This window comes from Bombus pyrosoma, linkage group LG4 (assembly GCF_014825855.1).
Source record: "Bombus pyrosoma isolate SC7728 linkage group LG4, ASM1482585v1, whole genome shotgun sequence".
NCBI lineage: Eukaryota > Metazoa > Arthropoda > Insecta > Hymenoptera > Apidae > Bombus > Bombus pyrosoma.
The window spans coordinates 3595530-3614219 of record NC_057773.1 but is presented as its reverse complement, the minus strand read 5'-3'; the positions used below and the strand labels follow the sequence as shown (position 1 = coordinate 3614219).

At 31.2% G+C, this 18690-nt stretch overlaps 3 protein-coding genes across 7 annotated transcripts in view; all 3 read right to left on the bottom strand.

The window, feature by feature from the left end:
* LOC122566840 (mannosyl-oligosaccharide 1,2-alpha-mannosidase IA) overlaps window positions 1-18690 on the bottom strand; it is a 677223-nt gene that overhangs the window by 40628 nt on the left and 617905 nt on the right. Inside the window, exons 4-11 of one of the 5 annotated variants that reach the window (XM_043724672.1) lie at window positions 14952-15059; window positions 14769-14883; window positions 14390-14651; window positions 13925-14029; window positions 13763-13853; window positions 13415-13563; window positions 13199-13331; window positions 13016-13125 (exon numbers count right to left, since the gene is read on the bottom strand). The exons of 3 other annotated variants lie outside the window; for them this stretch is intronic. In XM_043724672.1, the coding sequence (XP_043580607.1) occupies window positions 13075-13125; window positions 13199-13331; window positions 13415-13563; window positions 13763-13853; window positions 13925-14029; window positions 14390-14651; window positions 14769-14883; window positions 14952-15059 (1014 nt within the window). In that variant the 3' untranslated portion in view covers window positions 13016-13074. Of the gene's footprint in view, window positions 1-13015; window positions 13126-13198; window positions 13332-13414; window positions 13564-13762; window positions 13854-13924; window positions 14030-14389; window positions 14652-14768; window positions 14884-14951; window positions 15060-15911; window positions 16337-16405; window positions 16539-17418; window positions 17562-17637; window positions 17729-17839; window positions 17957-18243; window positions 18494-18567; window positions 18686-18690 lie in introns of those variants that run through there. One more of the 5 variants, XM_043724673.1, reaches the window with a different exon arrangement.
* Window positions 1145-5198, bottom strand: LOC122566853. Its single transcript, XM_043724695.1, has 9 exons — window positions 4717-5198; window positions 4422-4541; window positions 4159-4276; window positions 3170-3431; window positions 2414-2530; window positions 2134-2224; window positions 1913-2058; window positions 1620-1752; window positions 1145-1559 (listed from the first exon to the last, which is right to left on the bottom strand). The coding sequence occupies exons 1-9, from the start codon at window positions 4861-4863 to the stop codon at window positions 1509-1511; spliced, it is 1185 nt and encodes a 394-aa protein (XP_043580630.1). The 5' UTR covers window positions 4864-5198; the 3' UTR covers window positions 1145-1508.
* Window positions 7229-11031, bottom strand: LOC122566844. Its single transcript, XM_043724682.1, has 8 exons — window positions 10957-11031; window positions 10369-10483; window positions 10036-10297; window positions 9633-9755; window positions 9457-9547; window positions 9032-9177; window positions 8798-8930; window positions 7229-8711 (listed from the first exon to the last, which is right to left on the bottom strand). Exons 1-8 carry the CDS (start codon window positions 10978-10980, stop codon window positions 8661-8663), a joined length of 945 nt encoding a protein of 314 aa, XP_043580617.1. The 5' UTR covers window positions 10981-11031; the 3' UTR covers window positions 7229-8660.

The window sequence follows — 18690 nt, the reverse complement described above, 5'->3', positions numbered from 1 at the left end:
TTTAACATCCCTGAATTTTTTATGGTAAATATTTGACAAAATAGTAAAAAAGCTAAAATTATTCATTATATTCGGAATTATCGAGAATACTTGCCTCTTGTCTATTTTATTCGTGTAACAGAGTTTGCTGATCGTGAGTTATGTTCATGAATATAAGTTTTGTTCTCTGTTTATGAATACTTGTGATCATTTACGATAATGATAGCGAAATTTATATCTGGTAAAGGGAGATTACGAGCTGTTCAAAGTGTAATATCTACGTGATACGATAACTACATTCATTTATGAACAAATATATTTTACCTGGTATAAACAGCGATGTGAATTTTTATTTGCGCATTTTATGTCTCAATTCTTACGTCTTCGGATTCTTACCACATTTCACGATTATACAATAGCGTAATTTACATCTTCGAATTAGATATCTTCTTTATAAGGATTTTATATGTCTTTTTATTGCGAATATCGTTGATTTCAAGATCTCTGAACAATTTTCTTATTGCTTTCATCACGTTCTTAGACATCTTCCAATCCTGTTTATTCTTATGTTTACATATTTTCATTCTGGAATAAATAATTATTGATTGTGAAAAATAAAATTGGTTGTGAAATAGAATTGAAGTGTATTAATACTATAATTATTAAGTTGCATAATTATTATATTATTAAAACGTTAATTAGTTTACTGAATCAGAGGAAAATTAAATTACTAGTTCTTTTCGGTATCCATTAACATTCGTCAATAAAAACGGATATTTTGAAGAAATTATAAAAGTCTATCTAATATTTAATTTTACCTGGAAAATGTTGCTATTTAATGGTATTGTGATAAAGAAAAGCCTTCGTAACTCTGTAATATGTAACTTTATAATCGACCAGTTTTAACAAATTTCAAGTATTATATACTCGTTCTTGATGTAGCTCATGTTCGTGCAACTACACGTAGAGCACATTTTACCGCTAGAATTGAACGATTCTCTATCCAAATTGTATCATATATTGTAAAATGCTTCATCCTCTTGTTGACATGCATAGTATTAATATTTCTATATCAGAAGGCAATAGCAATACACTGTGGCGAATGGATGTAGGTGGAAACAATAATTGAACATCGTAAATTATAGTACTCTAATGAGGGAAACAGATGGTTTCCTTACGAACATTCAGGAATATGGTGTAAAATAGCGGTGCAAAGGTGACAGGAAGGGAATGTATAATTAACAGGTGTTTCTATTTTAAACCTTCCATTGATGCTCGTACTTCGTATATTTATTGAAATTTTGTTCTACTTTAGCAACATGTATTTAATTGAATTATCATTATACACATTATCACATCACACACATATGTCTTGCAATAAAGATATCAGTGAGATAAAAATTAAAATAATACAAACATATCCTGTAAAAACAGCTTGTTCTATTATTTCATACAACAAACTTTTCAGTCGAAAATATTTATATGCGGCCAGTTTTCCGAAGAGAGATGATGAGAAATTGATAAACATTTTAATCAAAGGAATAAACAACCATGAAATACGAAAAGGCTGTTCGAACATACTAGAAAAAAGTCAATTTCAATATATATGAAGAAATCAAGTATATTCATAGCATAGTTACCATTGTAAACATATCATGAGACGCAACTATAACACCACCAATAACAAAAGTAAGATCCTTTAGACTGTTTCGCATGAGAAAGAGTACTACTTTTTGTTGCACCACTGGCAGATCGTACCATTCGATATTGTATCTACAAGTATTTTATTATAATAATGATATATCATTAAACGTTGTAACATATTTATATTTGCAATTATACATATCATACAAACAACGAAAGTAGTATAATATTTGAAAATGGTGTATTTTTTAATGTGTCAGTGTGGATTAAGTAGATACACGCTACTTACAGACGCTGAAAAATATCGGAGCTATGATCTGTCAATTTTTGGGCAAAATGAATGACGATAAAAGCGTAAAGTACAGAGGTAATTACAATACATAATGATGCCAACAACTCCTCCATGTCGTTTCTGGTTGACATTGCTTTCGCAAACTGAGACAAAGAAGGATTTGTCAATTAACGATAATTGTTAACCAACCAAATTTCGTCTAAGCGTGTGATACTCACTTGAAAGAGAGCAAGAATGAACGTAATCAGACCGAAAACGCAAAAAACGTTGTACAATGACATTACCTTTAGTTGTATAAAATCGACATAACTTTAAAAAAGGAAATATTTGTTACTTTTAGATCGTTCTGGAATTAAGAACGGATGAAATAATAACTTTTGTGAATTAATTGTGCGAATAAGAAAAACTAATGTTAGAAAAATTGAAAAAGAAAAAACCAACTCTTGACAAATTATTCTGCCTTCAAAATTTTGTTTGAAATAATATTGGAATACTAACTGCTTGATTGTTGTGTGTAATTTCACAATTGAGATTATTTGTTTGTGAATTATCATACTCCTTTGCGCAGGAGAGACTCCTGGTATGTTTGAAACATGTATGTGATTTATGCGGTAGCTGCGGAACAATGTACAGTGAATAAAAAACTAAAAGAAATTATGAGTATAATCAATTAATAGCTTAATTAAAAATAATTCGCGCAATTTTCATTCATATAAGAAAGTAATTAGTTTTATGATACTGAACGATGTGATAATGACTGCATAAGTGTAATGTATATTATTGACTTTGATATTTATTCCAAGTAAACGTATTATTTTCAATATTAAAATCAATAAGTATAACACGTCGGTAATAACGCGGTTATTTGATTTCCCCAATACTTTAACGTAAAAGGTAATTCGTAAGACGAACTAGGATGAAGTGATTTCATGTTATCATCGCGATAAGATCAACGCCTGATAAAAGATAGTTTTCGATACAGATATTGGATACATTCCAGGATAAGTAGCGCAAACAAATTCAACCTTTTTCAATAAGTACTGATAAATGACAATTATAGAAAAATATTGATCCCAGATAAGGTGATATATATTGTAATACTAACATATAATTATATATACATATAAACTTAAAAAAGATTTTGCAAATCTAGCTATTATTCGTTTAATATGGAAACAAATATGTGCAATGTCGATAACAAAGAAAGAATGGTTCATTTTTCAGTGTGTTAATTACGTTGTTAAATTTCCTTACCAAACAATTTTTAACATTCCACAAATATGATATACTATTGACATGGAATTTACTTCAGAGACGAAAACACTTAGACCTCCAAAACCAATAATAACATTGATGTAAATAGCTATGTAGTAGAAATATTTTTCCTCGTCAATAAAATATTCCGCCATCACTGGGAGCACCCGTGGACGTGTGTAATTCATAGGACTTAAAAAATCCAAGATATTATTGCTGAATGTTTTCAAAAAGAATGTTAGAATCGTTGGACAAAGGATCACTGTAACAATGTTTCTGATTAAAATGTGTGCATTAACGTTCAAGAACAAAGTGCAGATAACTATTGTAAACGTTGCTAAAAAAATTCTTCCAATTTATATCGTTTAAAAAATAAAACGTTGAAAGTAAAAAGTAAATAAAGTAAAACAATTTTCTATTTAATATCTTTTATTCAAACGATGTTGGTCTTTATCTTTGTTTCTTATTTATTTATTCTATTCATTATTCTATATAATATTATATAATATTATATTATTTATATATTATATATAATATTATTTTATTCATCTATTATTCAATAAAGCGATCAGTGTTGAAATTTTCAGACGAAGATGAATAGCATTTTATGATGGGCAGTGTAGAAACAATTATTTTTTAAAGAAAAAATGCTTGTTATAGCTAATATGTCCAGGCGTTCGATCGTTGTCATCGTATAAACCGAATTTACATATGCGCGTACAGATCGATATGGACCTGTAGACTTAGTTGTTACATGCCCATAAAGAAAATCAATATTACTTTTCGGTTATAGTACAGACGATATTATTCTTAATTATCAGAACTGGATGAAACTGAAGATTTCTTTTATAAAAGAAATTTAGAAATAGTTAATAATAAAATAATAAATAACTGATAATAAGAAAGAATTTTCTGTCAAAATTAAAAAATTCTTGCCCGAAACTGAAAGTAGTTCAGCCAGTATTGTAGAATGGAGAGTTTCTACTTACGTCCAAAACCGATTGATAGTATTTTCATGGTTTTAGTGTATTCGTGAATGATTCGCAGCTCTGCTTCATTTTTTAACGAATTCCAATCGTATGCAATTCTTTGGAATATCCATTTTACCTGTGTTTGTAAAGTACATAGTTTTGTATCAGATGCCGTTTTAAATCAATAGTTTGTTTAAAATGTACTTTCGGTCAAAAATCTACTTCATTCGAATACAAAAGCGGATAAGCGATACTGGTCATTCCTATTTTACTAAACTTACGTCATTAATGTAATAGAGGTATCCGATGTACCTGACGACGAAAATGCAGGAATACGCGATACAGGAAACTACTTTCCATCTCAGTGCCATACTCAATTTTGCCGTTATCAATTTCACCAACTGCGATACAAATACATTCTTTATACACTTCATTCTGACAGCTTATCATAAAATTGAAGAATAAGAATTCCACTTTATTATAAAATTATATTTCACGAAATACGGGAGGAAAAAGAAACCACGCAATAAATTACAGTCAAACAATCGCAAGAATGGTACTAATTGAAACAAATACCTGACTGAATACGTTAGATAATAAAAGAAGAATGACGACAACGTTCAATAATTTCGTATATATCGTACGACTGAATGGCCAAAGACCAATGGCAGATATGAGAGTTCGACTGAGACGGTAATAGTGACTTCCTGCGAAGTTATCCATTTTTTGAAAGTCTGAACGCGTCTGCGGCTGAACAGATTATGGTTCTTCCCTTTTCTCTTCTCCTAATCAAATATTCCTGCAATTTCTTTATTTTTCGAATATTTTCCATATTTCCTAGACAGCGGTGAATATAAAAAAATAATAACGGTGGAGTTCTGAGTGACAAGTGATGGACAGCAGCTATAGCTTAATAGTAGCTATAAGTTAATAAGGAGGATGAGGGTCAATTATGGTAATTTCATGGTGCGTACGTTGCAAGCCAATAAGGGTAGTTTGCACAGTATTTTTAAACTGTAGGAAAATAAGGATTTCTTTTCCATATTTTTTCATCGTCACGCAAGTTTTCTATTATTAATGCGTATTGGCGTGCGTTAGTGTATAGTTTGTTCTGAACTTGGGGTTGATTATACGTGGCACAACAAACTTCATAAGGTTCGTGAAGTTCATAGAGAAATGACGTTCCGAGGATGTTAATACACTCTGATTTCAAAATTCAAAATATGATTTCACTATCTGCTGCGAGGATATACTGACGTGTCGGTGTTCTTTATTTACATTTCTGTAAAGATTTTTTAATATATATACAGAAAATAATTGCAAAAAAAAGACGTACAATGTAATCTTGTAAGGTGTGAGAAATTACCGATTTTGAAGTTAATTTTCTATAATTCCCTTCTCGATAAATATTTTTATTTTTGTCTCGGAAAGTGATTGTAACATGTAATGATAACAGTGATATTTGGTAAGTGGAACTTGTGAATCGTTAAATATCAATGCATGCAACATTAATTTATACGTCAACATGTTGTACCTGATGTAAGTGGATATATTATCTTGAGTCTATTCTTGCGAATGTTATTCTCCAAGTAATCTTTTATTTCCATTTTGTTTTCATTTATAGCGCAGGAACTTCTTCCGCAATATTATATTCACAAGAGACATGGCACGAAGTAACAGACAGCAACTGCATTTTAAATGACGTTCATGGAAAGAGGTAACATTTTTTGCTTGATCCGTAATTGTATTTCTCTGTCGAGAGGTATTTGGTTGTCTCTAAATTTTCTTTTCTCCTTTTTTATATATCTCTTTTATAATTAGAACTATACTTAATTATATGTATATATACTACTTGTGCAAAAGCTAAGAATCATTTGATCTATTTAATATATATCGGACACTTTACGTAGTACCTGCGTATATATGTAATACTGTACCTACTCCAATGTTTCAATGGAAAGTAAACTATATTATTCCCCTTTACAGCAGCGTAAACACAATTTTTAAAATAACCTATGAAACTGTATATAGAGTATGTTAATTCTACGTGACTGTATTATCATAATATTTTATCGACGCTGCTTCGTTAACATGCAAGGCAGTTACGAAGCAACAGGTAATAACAATACGCTCCAGTGGATTCAGTAACGGAAGCTATAAGTGAAAAAGTTGATTATAGTTTCCTGGTTCGAAAAATAGATGCTTTCTTTAATGAACATTAATAAACAGTGTGCATAACAGCGGTGCGATGAAAAGGCTGCGTTAATGAAAGTTTTATTAATCTTGTGCGCTACCAACTGGTGTCTTCATTCCATAGCTTTTGCGACTGCTCACAATTTATACTCTTTTTACTTCAACTTTTCATTATTTCATCAACATAGGTTCTATTAAAATATATTTTATGATATCTGTGAACCTGTGGAAGATATTCAAAAGTCATCGAAATCAGGTGGTAGTTGACCGTTTTTGCAGTTTCATCGAGACCATTATGCTATCAACTTGCAAAAAACTTGCGAAAATCGAAGCTGACCAATTCTGCTGTTCCTCTGTAAGTGGCGGAGAAAAACCAAAAAAAAAGAGGTTGTTCTACAACGCGCACGTGTCGTGAAGTTGCAAGTAAACTGCGCAACGACTAGAACGTACATGCGTGTTCGCCTTGTTGGTCACGCGAGGAACACAGAAGGGGCATGTATTTTTTAAAACGTTTAGAGCGTTTGTTACAGTTAACTACATACATGCTACAAGCACTCGATTGAATCATATGTCATCGTAGAAATACAATTTCTTTCGCACGTACAATCGATACTGCCTACGGAGAACCAACACTAATATTATTGTGTTTGTAGGTATAATCCATAAATGGATATCGATTTATGACGTTACCCCTATAGCCCCGTGCAATCGATGTTGCCCCCCGTTCAGTGTAGTCCATATTATCTATAACCAATTGACTCGAATTCAACGAGAAACTTCTTAGCAATGTATGAAAGTCAAATAATATGAATTAAGAAACTGAAAATAACAATTAACCGTGGCAAAATGTTCAAATCATTTTCATGTTCATTTTCCTCGTGACAAATGCTGCTAACTGACATTCAAATAGAATCTTGATCTTTAGAATCTGAACTCTCCCTTTAACAATCTGATATGAAGTTGAAAGACAACGATTCTATCTTTTTTTCTTTACGATTACATTTCATTTAACACAAAGAAACAATGTATAGTATACTGAATAGGTTGCGGCCAAACAATCAGAACAATTGTAACGATTAAATGAAACACCTGGACGATTGTGCCAGTCAATAAAATTAAAATGACGAAAGCGTTTCACAATTCCATGTATATCGTACGATGAAGCGGTGAAATACCCAAGGTGAGCATAGTAATTCGATGGATATTATATAGTGATGACTATCTGCGTAGTCCATCCCTTGGAAAAGCTCAAATACTTTTACGATTTCCGGCATACAAAACATTCTATCATCTGTTCGTTCCTTTTTTCTAATAAAATATTCTCGCGATTTTTCTATTTCTTCAGTATCTCCACCCGCTATGAAAATAAAAAGATAAAATTCTCGACGTTCCGGAGTGTAACAGCCAAGTAACAGCCAATGGCTATAGCTTAATAACGGGTCAATTAAGACATTCTCATACCACGCTCCTTGCAAGGAGTGAAACATAGTCTACAGAACGTATTTAATCCTTTGAGCTTCGCTTCGAGCGCCGCATATAGGCAGCGACCACGCGACGACTCCCGAGTCCGGCATCCAAATGATGCATATCCAAGTGCTATCTGTAGTCAATAATATATATTTTCGTTATTGGCAGAACATTTTCTGTTGATTTTATTGACATATTGGATTAATCACTTCTTAAAGTTACTCATTGTTGAAACAACATTAAAACATTTCACGCAATATATATTTCAAACATCCAAACGATCGTATACTGTTCCATACTAAAAAAATCTATTAAATCCATTGATAGTGAAACGATATTTCATATACGGTTCTTACAAGAATTATTGTTATTTAAGACTTAGAAAAACGTATATACAGCAACCACGCACACTGTGCGTATTTCTGGCGCGCGTTTCCGTCCAGTGACAGTACTTCGGCGGACTGGACTGCCGAAGCGAAAGGGTTAAGTTTTACGAAAACAATTCAATTTCAAGAAAACAGTGAGACACTCTTTTTCATAATTCTTTTTTCGTTTCTTCGTAAGTCTTTTGTTATTAATAAGATACTTAGTATGTGTTGGTGTTTGTCTGTGAACTTAGGGTTGAATCAAGGCAGTGCGTCGGGTTTCATTCACTTCGTGTACTTCATCCCGAAAGAATAAAGAATTTTATAAAAAGTTTATATCAAAGAATTCTGTTAAATGTGATTTCATTATTATTTGACGATACTGTGACGTTTGATGTTTAATATTTGCGTTTCCGTATACATTTTTTACGCGTCTAAATCAATGCTACTAATTTCTATCAGTTAGGTATTACATCTATGGACGAGAAAGAACTGTCACTTCATGGACATCATCACCGTGAAATATGAAACTGACTTTTTCAAGATCTGAAAAATAGATTTCAAGGACAGTGATAATGACGGTATTGCTTCGGCACAAGAGGACGATTTACGAAATTTGGCAAACGTTGTACCATTGAAACTCCTCCCATCGAGGCATTGTAGAAACCGAAGAAACTGCAAGTGAAACTGTCGATGCTCCTTATCATGATTATCAATAACAGTTTCTGTAAAGGTACGGATGCTTCGTACCAGTTGGTGTCGTATCTGTAAATTTGTAATAGTAATGTAAGGTAGTAATTTAAAAAATTTGTTATATTGTTTCGTTGTTATTGATTGAATTTTTTTTTAATATTTTTGAAGCTCACATGATTGTAACAATGTTATCAGCGGCATCTGAAGTAAGCTGTATCATATAATTGAAGAAGACCATGCATGTTAGCATGCAGCTGAGAAAAACTAGATGGATAAACGATTCTTCGATGTTTCTGTATAGAAATGTTGATTGAGCTAACTGAAAAACGTGTTTCTTTTGTAGAAAGAAAATGGTTTCGTATATATAATATAATCGAATAAGAAAACAATGACAATAGATGTTTTAAATACACTTTTTTTTATAGACACTTTTCAAAAATTTCATTCAATTTTGAAATATCTGGAAGAATGAATGAAATTTTTGAGTGTCACTCTTTTAGCAAATCGACGATATATTCTATCAATGGTTAGATCTTTTATTTTTTAAGTATGGTCCTTATCTTCTATTAATGATTAGTAAGTACAGTATGCTACTCACGAGAAAGAAATTAATGCTCAGACATATGGTAACGAATAGAAGGAAAGTACCATAAGAAAACATGTATCTGTCTCGTAAATTGTATGCGTACCTTTAGTAACAAATAAAAACGATTGGACAGAAAATTGTAAGTATAAGAATCGTGACCAGACATATAAAGGTAGGAAAATACTAACTCCATTGCTCTTCTGTGTGCATTTATCACGTTCTCTATGTTTCTTTTGCTATTTCTGTTCAAATATCTTCGTGACACGTGTGATTGAACACAGTCTTCAAAAACTGCTTTCTTAATATGATAACTGCAAATTATGAACGATAACTTATCTTTAAGCAGATGATAAAACTTATAAAAAATAAAGGAAATACAACATAAATATCAAAAATATAATGCACATTAGAGAATAATGTAAATCTCAGTTTTTCATTTTCAGTTTTTACTCAAACATCTATAGCCTAGTAGTAAGGATACCGGTAATGATTGAACATTTTCATTGAACAATTTTCTTTTTAATCGGATTCACTAAAAAGCAAACTGCAATTTATATTTTTTCTCTTTGATAATTAATTTCTTAATTTTACCTTACGACCGCAAATAAACTGCAAGCGTGTTGGAACCACGTTACCATTAAAGTCTCTATTCCAGCTAGTATAGTAGCATTCACGATTAACAAGAAATACTGATGCGACGTAATGAAAAAGGAATATTTCTTCTTATCGACGAAGTATTCCATCGTCATTGGAAATTTATGCTGGCAAGTTATGTTCGTGGATACAATTATACACAGAATATAGCTAAACATGTGGCATGTTATTGGGATAAACGCTCCTAGGTATATTAATGCTGTAACAAATTTGCAATCGAGTAGAGTTACACATTATTTTGTGTTTTATCGTTTCGTATTAATTTCTTACCTATTAATACCACTGAATAACGTTTTCCTAATACAGCGTATTTCTTTAGAATCTTAAGAGGCTCGCCTTGGTTCATCTTCCAGTCGTATTTCATATGTTCCATTAATTCCGTAACCTGGATTTTATAATTGTGCTCGCATTATATTTACCAAACGTTAATTCATGTTTGTTCAACACTAATTTAACAAGTTCGTTACCAACACTACCAACTCTACAAGTTTCTTTTCTTTTTTATAAATCGCTCTGATCAACTGTATTTTTTCTAGATTTCTCAATTTCATTAGTAAGGTACGCGATTAATGTTGAATTCTTGAAAAGCAAACAATTTACTTCCGTAAGTATATGTTTGACCCGACTCTGCTTCATTTTTATTTATAGAGTTGCCTTAAATTAATCGTGTATTCTAAAAGAATTCTAAAAATCAAGCAGAGTTACATCGGATACATTATACAAATATTTGACGCCAATCTTTCTGAAAATTGTTGGCATATTACAAGAAGAATATATCGTATTATTGCCTAAGTCTATTGTGCGAAAATACGAGAAATTAAAGATAATACGTTGTGAACTACAATTCTTGAGACTCACTACGTTGATTTGATACCAGAACATGTTGTATCTAAGTACCACGTACGAGCATACTATGATAGGCAACAGTCTGTTCGATAGGTCATATAGGGTAAATTTTGCGGTTTTGAGAGCAAACAGCTGAAAATAACGAAAGTTACACATAAACATTGCAGTTTCTGTTTTAAATAAAAATTTCATAAAATAAAATATAATTATCATTCAAAACGTTTATGTTATTCAATAAATTTATGGAAAATAGTGTTTATTAATTTAAAAATATATATATATATGTAATAATAAATAAAATATAAAATTTCTAAAATTTGGAAATTTATAGAATCTATTTCTTAATAACTTATAGAAACTTTTTAGCACGCTGTGGTCCAGTTAAAACATATCACAGAATCTCTTCCATTTAAACAAGATAACGATGAGTCACAAGTTACTTTCATCAGTTTAGCTTAAGAATTTCCATTAGAATTTGTCCCATTATTCCATGACAAGGTTTATAAAAAATACAGCCAGTCTTCAATGTATTATATAAATTAAAAAATAGGAATTAAATCTTTAAACTTTAACCATACATTAATTAGCTGGTACTGAGATACCTTAAATTTCAAATCACTGTTACACAGAAAAGTAGAAACCACGTAACAGGAATTATACCTGGGAAATTACAACAGAGAGAGAAATAAAGCAGATGATATTATTATGAAGCCATCTAAACTTCGTATTGTTGTACGGCCACAGTCCTACCCACGATAGCAAGAAAATGCTACGTTTATAAAAGGCTGCCGGTTCAACCATCGTGTGCAAGGATTGAAACGCTATTGACTATATTTGCACCCCATTTCAATCTTCCTCCTACAAATTTTCGCAAATATTATGAAACTTTGTCCTCTTGCAGTCAAATGAGTGGCATAATCTACAATTTAAAGATTAATTATTCATACCTAAACGCTGTGCTATCGATCGATTCGATTCCCCTTTGCGACTATGTAAAGTGTATTATTAAGGAAATTATACGTTACTGAAAAGGGGAAGTTTCATAATTTTCTGTTATGTTTCTCACGAGCTTTTGTCACGGGGATCTGCGTTAGAAATATACCCGAGACATTTTCAGTCTCTTTTACCTGGTCGAAGAGAAAAGAAATAGGAATCACTTTTCTATGGTGTTTGTTATTGGATACGCTTCAATTAGGAAGGATCATAAAGGAATTATATTCGTTGACATAAACAAATAGTACGATGCTTCTCGTTTATTCGAAATTCTCATTTTTCATTGAGATCATATATTTTATAATAATTTTCTTCCTGCTTTTTGGCATTATCGTTTGCTGTTCTTAGTTTCTTCCGACTGGCTTTTGGTGTTAATATTTGCTGCATCTATTTCTGTTTATTGCCTTTTATTGATATTTTATTATTCCGTTCTATTCGATTGAAAGATGAGAATGTGCACCAAATGTGAGTACCGCTATTAACTAAATTATACGCCGTGAAAAAAGAGATACGTGAAACTTTCTTCTGAAAAATTTTGTTCCTTATATCGTAATTTAGTCTGAGATGAAAATATTTCTCGAGCACGTTCGATCTGTTTTCTTTGTTGTGTGTTAAACGTTGAAAACATTTCTCGCAAGAAATATTTCTATCCTTTTGTAGCTACATATCATTATATCATATTTTATACATCATTTTAAATTTACAGATCTTCCTTTTCCATATATCACCACAATTTCTCTTTTTTACTTTTACACGCAGAAACTTCGCATTTTTTTAAGGATTCAGAAATATGATATGTTAAGTATCAGACATTTTATGTATTACAACGTAGCAGAACTTGCTTTGTGCGTCAGTGAGTACTTTCACAGAAATATGTCGTTGAAGTGATAGAATACTTTGGATTAAATTTGCTTGTTACAGTTAACGGCGAAGTTAAGTAAATCCTTTGTTTCGAAAATATACGTAAAAGAATAATATAAGGATAAGGAAGGATCTAATTATGAATTCAAGAGCATGTGCAATTAAATGTGTAAAGTTATTTACGATGAATTATTTAATTTAACATTCATTTTAATACAATTATTTCAACACAATTTTCGGCTACATGCTATTTCGTCATTGATGAAAGTCCCATCTCTACTGTATCGATGATATCATCATAAAATACGATATCGACGCTTTTAAGAACTAAAAGTGTAAGTAAGCCATAAACCACGTTGTATTTAAACAACAAGAGAGCATTATTTAAAAAATAACATACCGATAGAAAACCATTCAGTGTTCCATCATAGAAACCGGAGATACTGATTAAGAATGGTTTACTGCTTCTCAACATGATATTTAAAACCAATTTTTGAGTTGTTAAAGAAGTTTCATACCAGTTGGTGTGAAATCTAGAAACATTAAAAAATAGTAGCATTTAACGTTTCTTCTAAATTTAATTATTAAATTCGTCACCAAAAAATGAAATGCTTACATTGTTGTGCGAAGATTGTTGGAATAATCCAATAATTGTTGACACATATTATTTATGTAGAACATAAACGATAATTGGCAAATAATAAATAAACAATAGGTAATTGTTTCCTCCTCGATTTCGGATAAAGGAAGCAAGGACTGCGATAACTGGGAAAGAAGTAAAATGATGTCGGATCCTGGCATTCCATAATTTAATGGTACAATATTATTCTTATTATTGAAACTGGATTAATAATAAAAAATATAAAATTTCTACTAGAAATTTACGAAATTGTGCAGCTTCGGAGACCATGGAAAATTAACGAAAGATTGTTGTGCAAAAGATAGAAGTTTATGCGCTACTCACACAAAATAAATTAATTCCTAGGGAAATGATAGTACACACAAGGATCACGCCATATGTTAATGTGTTATTATCTTGCAACTGTTGAAAAAATCTATGAGAACGGAACTAATTAATAAGCTGGTCTTACAACAATGATACAAATGAGTATAAAGCCATACTGACTGTACTGCTCTACTCTGAGCGAATATGACTTTTGTTATGTCCCCTTTAGTACTACGATCGAAATGATCTTTTCCATTTTTGAGAATGGCTTTTCTTACGTAATAACTGGAAATTTAAGTAATATAAACGGCAATTAAAACACGTAAGAAATGTAAACTTTTGTATGATGCGCATATTCTCGTATATATAATTTATAGAACAGATTAAGTATTTGTACAAAAAAATTAATTAACTAGTGCAAGACGGAATTTTCACCTTATTATTTAATTTTGCAATATTCATAATATAAGTAAAAAAGCAGATTATATCGTAAATTAGTGCAAAATAGAAAATTAGTAAAGCTAATCTTTCATATTAATATATGTGTTCTCTTGCTTCCAAACAAAACATTGATCACTAGTGATGTGTTGAGCAACCTCAAACAGGTAAACAGTGCACTGGACAGTTAATTATTGTTCCTTATACCTCGTAATTTTGCATAAGCTAACAGCATGTTGTAGCCACATAATCGCTAAGGATTCTGTTCCCAGAAAAGTAGCTACAAAAATCACTGTCGATAAGTACGAATGTAGAACTGTGAGCAAAAGGCATTTTTCTTCGAGCATTAGATATTCCGTAGCTACGTAAAATCTTGTGAAACAAATTTGGTTCAATGGTATATTTTTATCTCGAATACAGATTAACAGGGGGTACAGTATCATGAAGGTTAATGATAAATATAAAATTACTGTAACATATACATAAAATTATAAAGTTTGCAATATATTATTTCATACGTTCAATTCTTTAACGTTTCTAAGTACGTTAATTCGTTACGGTCAATTCATTAAAATATGTTTCTTACACGAAAGTTGTATCCCGTAACGTCTTCCCATAGAAGCATGATCCTTCATAATTTGAAGTACTTCGCTATTTTTAGTTTGCAGGTCCTCTTTTATTGTATCCATCATTTTCTTGGTCTATATTTACGTTCGTTTTTGTAAAATGTTCTTTAAATTATAATTTAACTGTATTTTTGAAAACTCACTGTAGGAAGTTGGTACCAATTTATATTGTATCTTATGAAGTAGCTAAAGCTCGTGATCAGCGTCGACACATCCTTCAACATGAATTCCCTAGTCTTGAAAACAAAACACTGAAAATAGTGCAGCTCTATGTAACAAGAATGGAAATTTTGTACAACAGAAGATTCAACAACAAGCATACATATACGATAAATAGCGCAATTATTGATCGAAAAGAAAATTTGTTTGTCATCGTGTATATTTTCTTTTTATTGAGCATTTGAAATCTCGATGGAGATTTATAGAGTTTCAAAATACAAGTAATGTATTTTTATATTCTATATTAAAGGAAGAAAAATAAAAGTAAGCTTTTTAGTAATGTAATTAGTTAGTATATATTCTCGCCATTGTATCTAACTCAAGGAAATATGAAAGTTAAACGAAAGTTAAATTACATAAGAGAATAATTACAGCACCTGGGCCACTATAAAAAGAAATAAATTGAAGCTGATGAAACAGTTTTGTAAAACTTTAAATCTTTTGTTGTGATACGGCCAAAGTCCTAGTCCTCTTAAAAGAGTTTTGCTAAGATTATAGTACGCCAGTGTTTCGACCATCGTGTACAATGGTTCAAGGACTACTGATCATTTACATCTTCGATTTTATTTATTTCCACCTCTCTTAAATATTTTCCAGAAAAATATTGCAAAAATTCGTTGACTCTCGGCGAAGTGAACCTGACGAACTATAATTACAGAATTATTTATTCATATCTCAAACGAGCGATTTTCTTCCATCACTCGACTACATATAGGTCTTAAATATTTAATAAGTTATCATATAAGATAATTATAGGTCAGGGAAAGGAGGAAATGGCTAGTATCCTTCGTGACAATTTTCTTCTTCTCATATTTTTTTGTATTCTTCGGTCTGCGATAAAAATATTTCTTTACCATCGTCAATCTATTTTCTTCGCTCGAAGTGAAAGCACATCAAAATATTTGCATTTCAACATAGATCATTTGCATCTGGTGCGTACGAAGAACGCGCGTGGATATATTTTCTGACATAATCTTTTTTTTTTTGCGTTTTCTAGCATTGAAACCGGGAATCTAAATGGAATTGGAAATTTTAAAGAAACATCTGCCGCTTATAACGTAAAGAATATCTGTCAACGATAATTACAAGATTGAAGTAAATAAATATGTAACCTTTATCATTGCTACTTTATCAAACATTAATATACTGAAAATAGGTAAGTGGAACAATTTCTTCTACTAGCGAACCAAGACATAATCCTGCATTTTATTCAACACTGCATAACACAGAATACACATCTCTTCTAGCGTTTAGATTAACGCATTGTTGAATAGATTACCATGAAATAAGACACGGTCATTTTTGCCAACTAAAACACGTATACAGATCTATTTACTTGTTTACTGCGGACAAAATTTTACGTTGCTGATCTTCTTACCGAGGAAAATCCTTCCATGCATGCAGAGAAAATACCAAACATATTGAAAGAAAGAGGAAATGAATGTTTTAACATCATAAACAGGATTATTTTTTGCACGTGCAACGGTGCTTCGTACCATTCTATATTATATCTAGAAATGTAATTTATTAATACGTCAGTAATATTTAGGGTGGCGCGTTAGTCGTAGTAGAACCGTGCAGGCGCAGATTCTACGTGAAAAAATAAGTCGAAAATAAGTAGGATACAATTTTCTCATATCACGCTTCGTTTCTGGGAAAATCGAGTTTGAAAATTTATATTTTAACTTGGCTAAAGACTGACTATGTATGAGCAAACACAATCAACAGGAGGTTATTATACATACGAAAATAAGTAAAAAACGTGAAATGAAAATTTTCCATTGAAGGATTCATTTTCAAGAAAATAGAGCTTAAACGAGGATTAATTGAAAACGAACGTCTTGTGTGCACGCGTGTGCACATAATACATCTTCAAATTTATTTTTCTCGAACAAGCACGAAATATCTTATGACAAAATTTTATTCTACATTTTTGCCTTATATTTAAATGTAGTTGTTTTTTTTAATTTAATTAATTTAAACCTGTCGATTATTTACTCTTGTTCAATCCGGAATTAGCCGAATGTAAATTATTCGAGTGTACTTGTCAAATTTTCAAAGTCGATTTTCTCAAAAACAAAGCCTCAGATGAAAAAATATGAAACATGAAATATTTTTCTTCTTTCTTCAGCCTAAACTGAAGTATTGCCTAATTTTTACGAAAATTACTTTTTTACTACGTGAAATTAATCTTCACGGTGTGTAATTAATTTTTACAATTACTTTTGGGTAGTGTATAGATTATAAATCCTATAGATTAAAGCATTGCTCGGTAAAGAAGAATAGATTTTTAGCGGAAAGTGGATCATGTTGCAGCGTTAAGGTTGAAACATCTTGTCATTGTACGGTTATAAAATGTAAAATATGATATGATAAAAAATATATACGTACAACTCCACGAAAACATTGTTGTAAGCATCCAGCATCGTTTGAGTCGTATAATTCACGCGAAATAAGCAAACGATTTCGATCATGGAAATTATTACGTATAGAAGTATATAGTTAATCCTGTGAAGCAGATACGATTGAAGACACTGAAAGTACGTACGTTTAATCAGTAATTATATTTCGAACATTATTTTCAAATTATTCCTTCGAATTCTCACTTACTAGAAACAGCGAAATACCTAGAATTAACACTCCGAACCCGCATAGAAGAAAACTTAACATCATGTAGGTTTGTTTCAAGTACATGAGAACTCTTCAACGATTACGATAAACAACGTTAAACAAAGAAGGTTATACAAATGCAAATATTATGGAATAAAAAATCGATATAACAGTACAATAGTGCAACTGCTTCGATACCTACTTCATACACTTCACATGTATGTGTATCGAACTTTTTAAACTCTCTGTCATCTTGAAAGTTTTGCTGGGGGTAGAATCGTGCAAAGAGTTGTAGATAAATGCTTCTTTTATACGATTACTGTAAATTATAAAATTAGCCTAAATTGAAGTATTGCGTAATATTTAGAAAAATAACTATTTTACTACGTGAAGTTAATCTTCACAGTGTGTAATTAATTGTTGTACTTAAAGTTATAACATGAGAACAAAATTGATGTTTGAATATTTATCATCGATCTATAATCGAATGCTTTGATATCTTTCATCATGATAATCGATCAAATTCTTGATAATTCTTAATTTTTTTGATTGCTATAATAAATATTATGCTTTCTCCTAACTCTAAGAATCCCACCATTAGATTACCTAGCAATTTCAAAAAGACTACGCAGGTGTTGAAATGTCATAGTGCTAATACTTTCCGTTGCTATAGATGTTGCATTTGCTAGAAACATTACAGTGCAGAAAAAGCAGTAAAAGATATAGCGTAAACATTCTTGATTGACGATGGTTTGTATCCAAATTGGTAGCGAATGCGAATCTGGTATGTTTAATAATTCGGCAAAATTGGTAGCATAAAAAACCGTTCCGATCATCATCGTTGAGTACATAAAAACTGAAAAATATTACCTCCGTATAATACTATAGTAAATTAGTGAAATCCACGGAATTATGATAATGGTTTCTTACGACAAAAATATCTCGAATGGCGAATCCCTTCTTTTGCATGTTTTGTTAATATATTAAATTCTTCTAGATTTCGTACAGTTTTCCAATCCTGTTGCACGATGTCCATAATCTCCTTAATCTGCG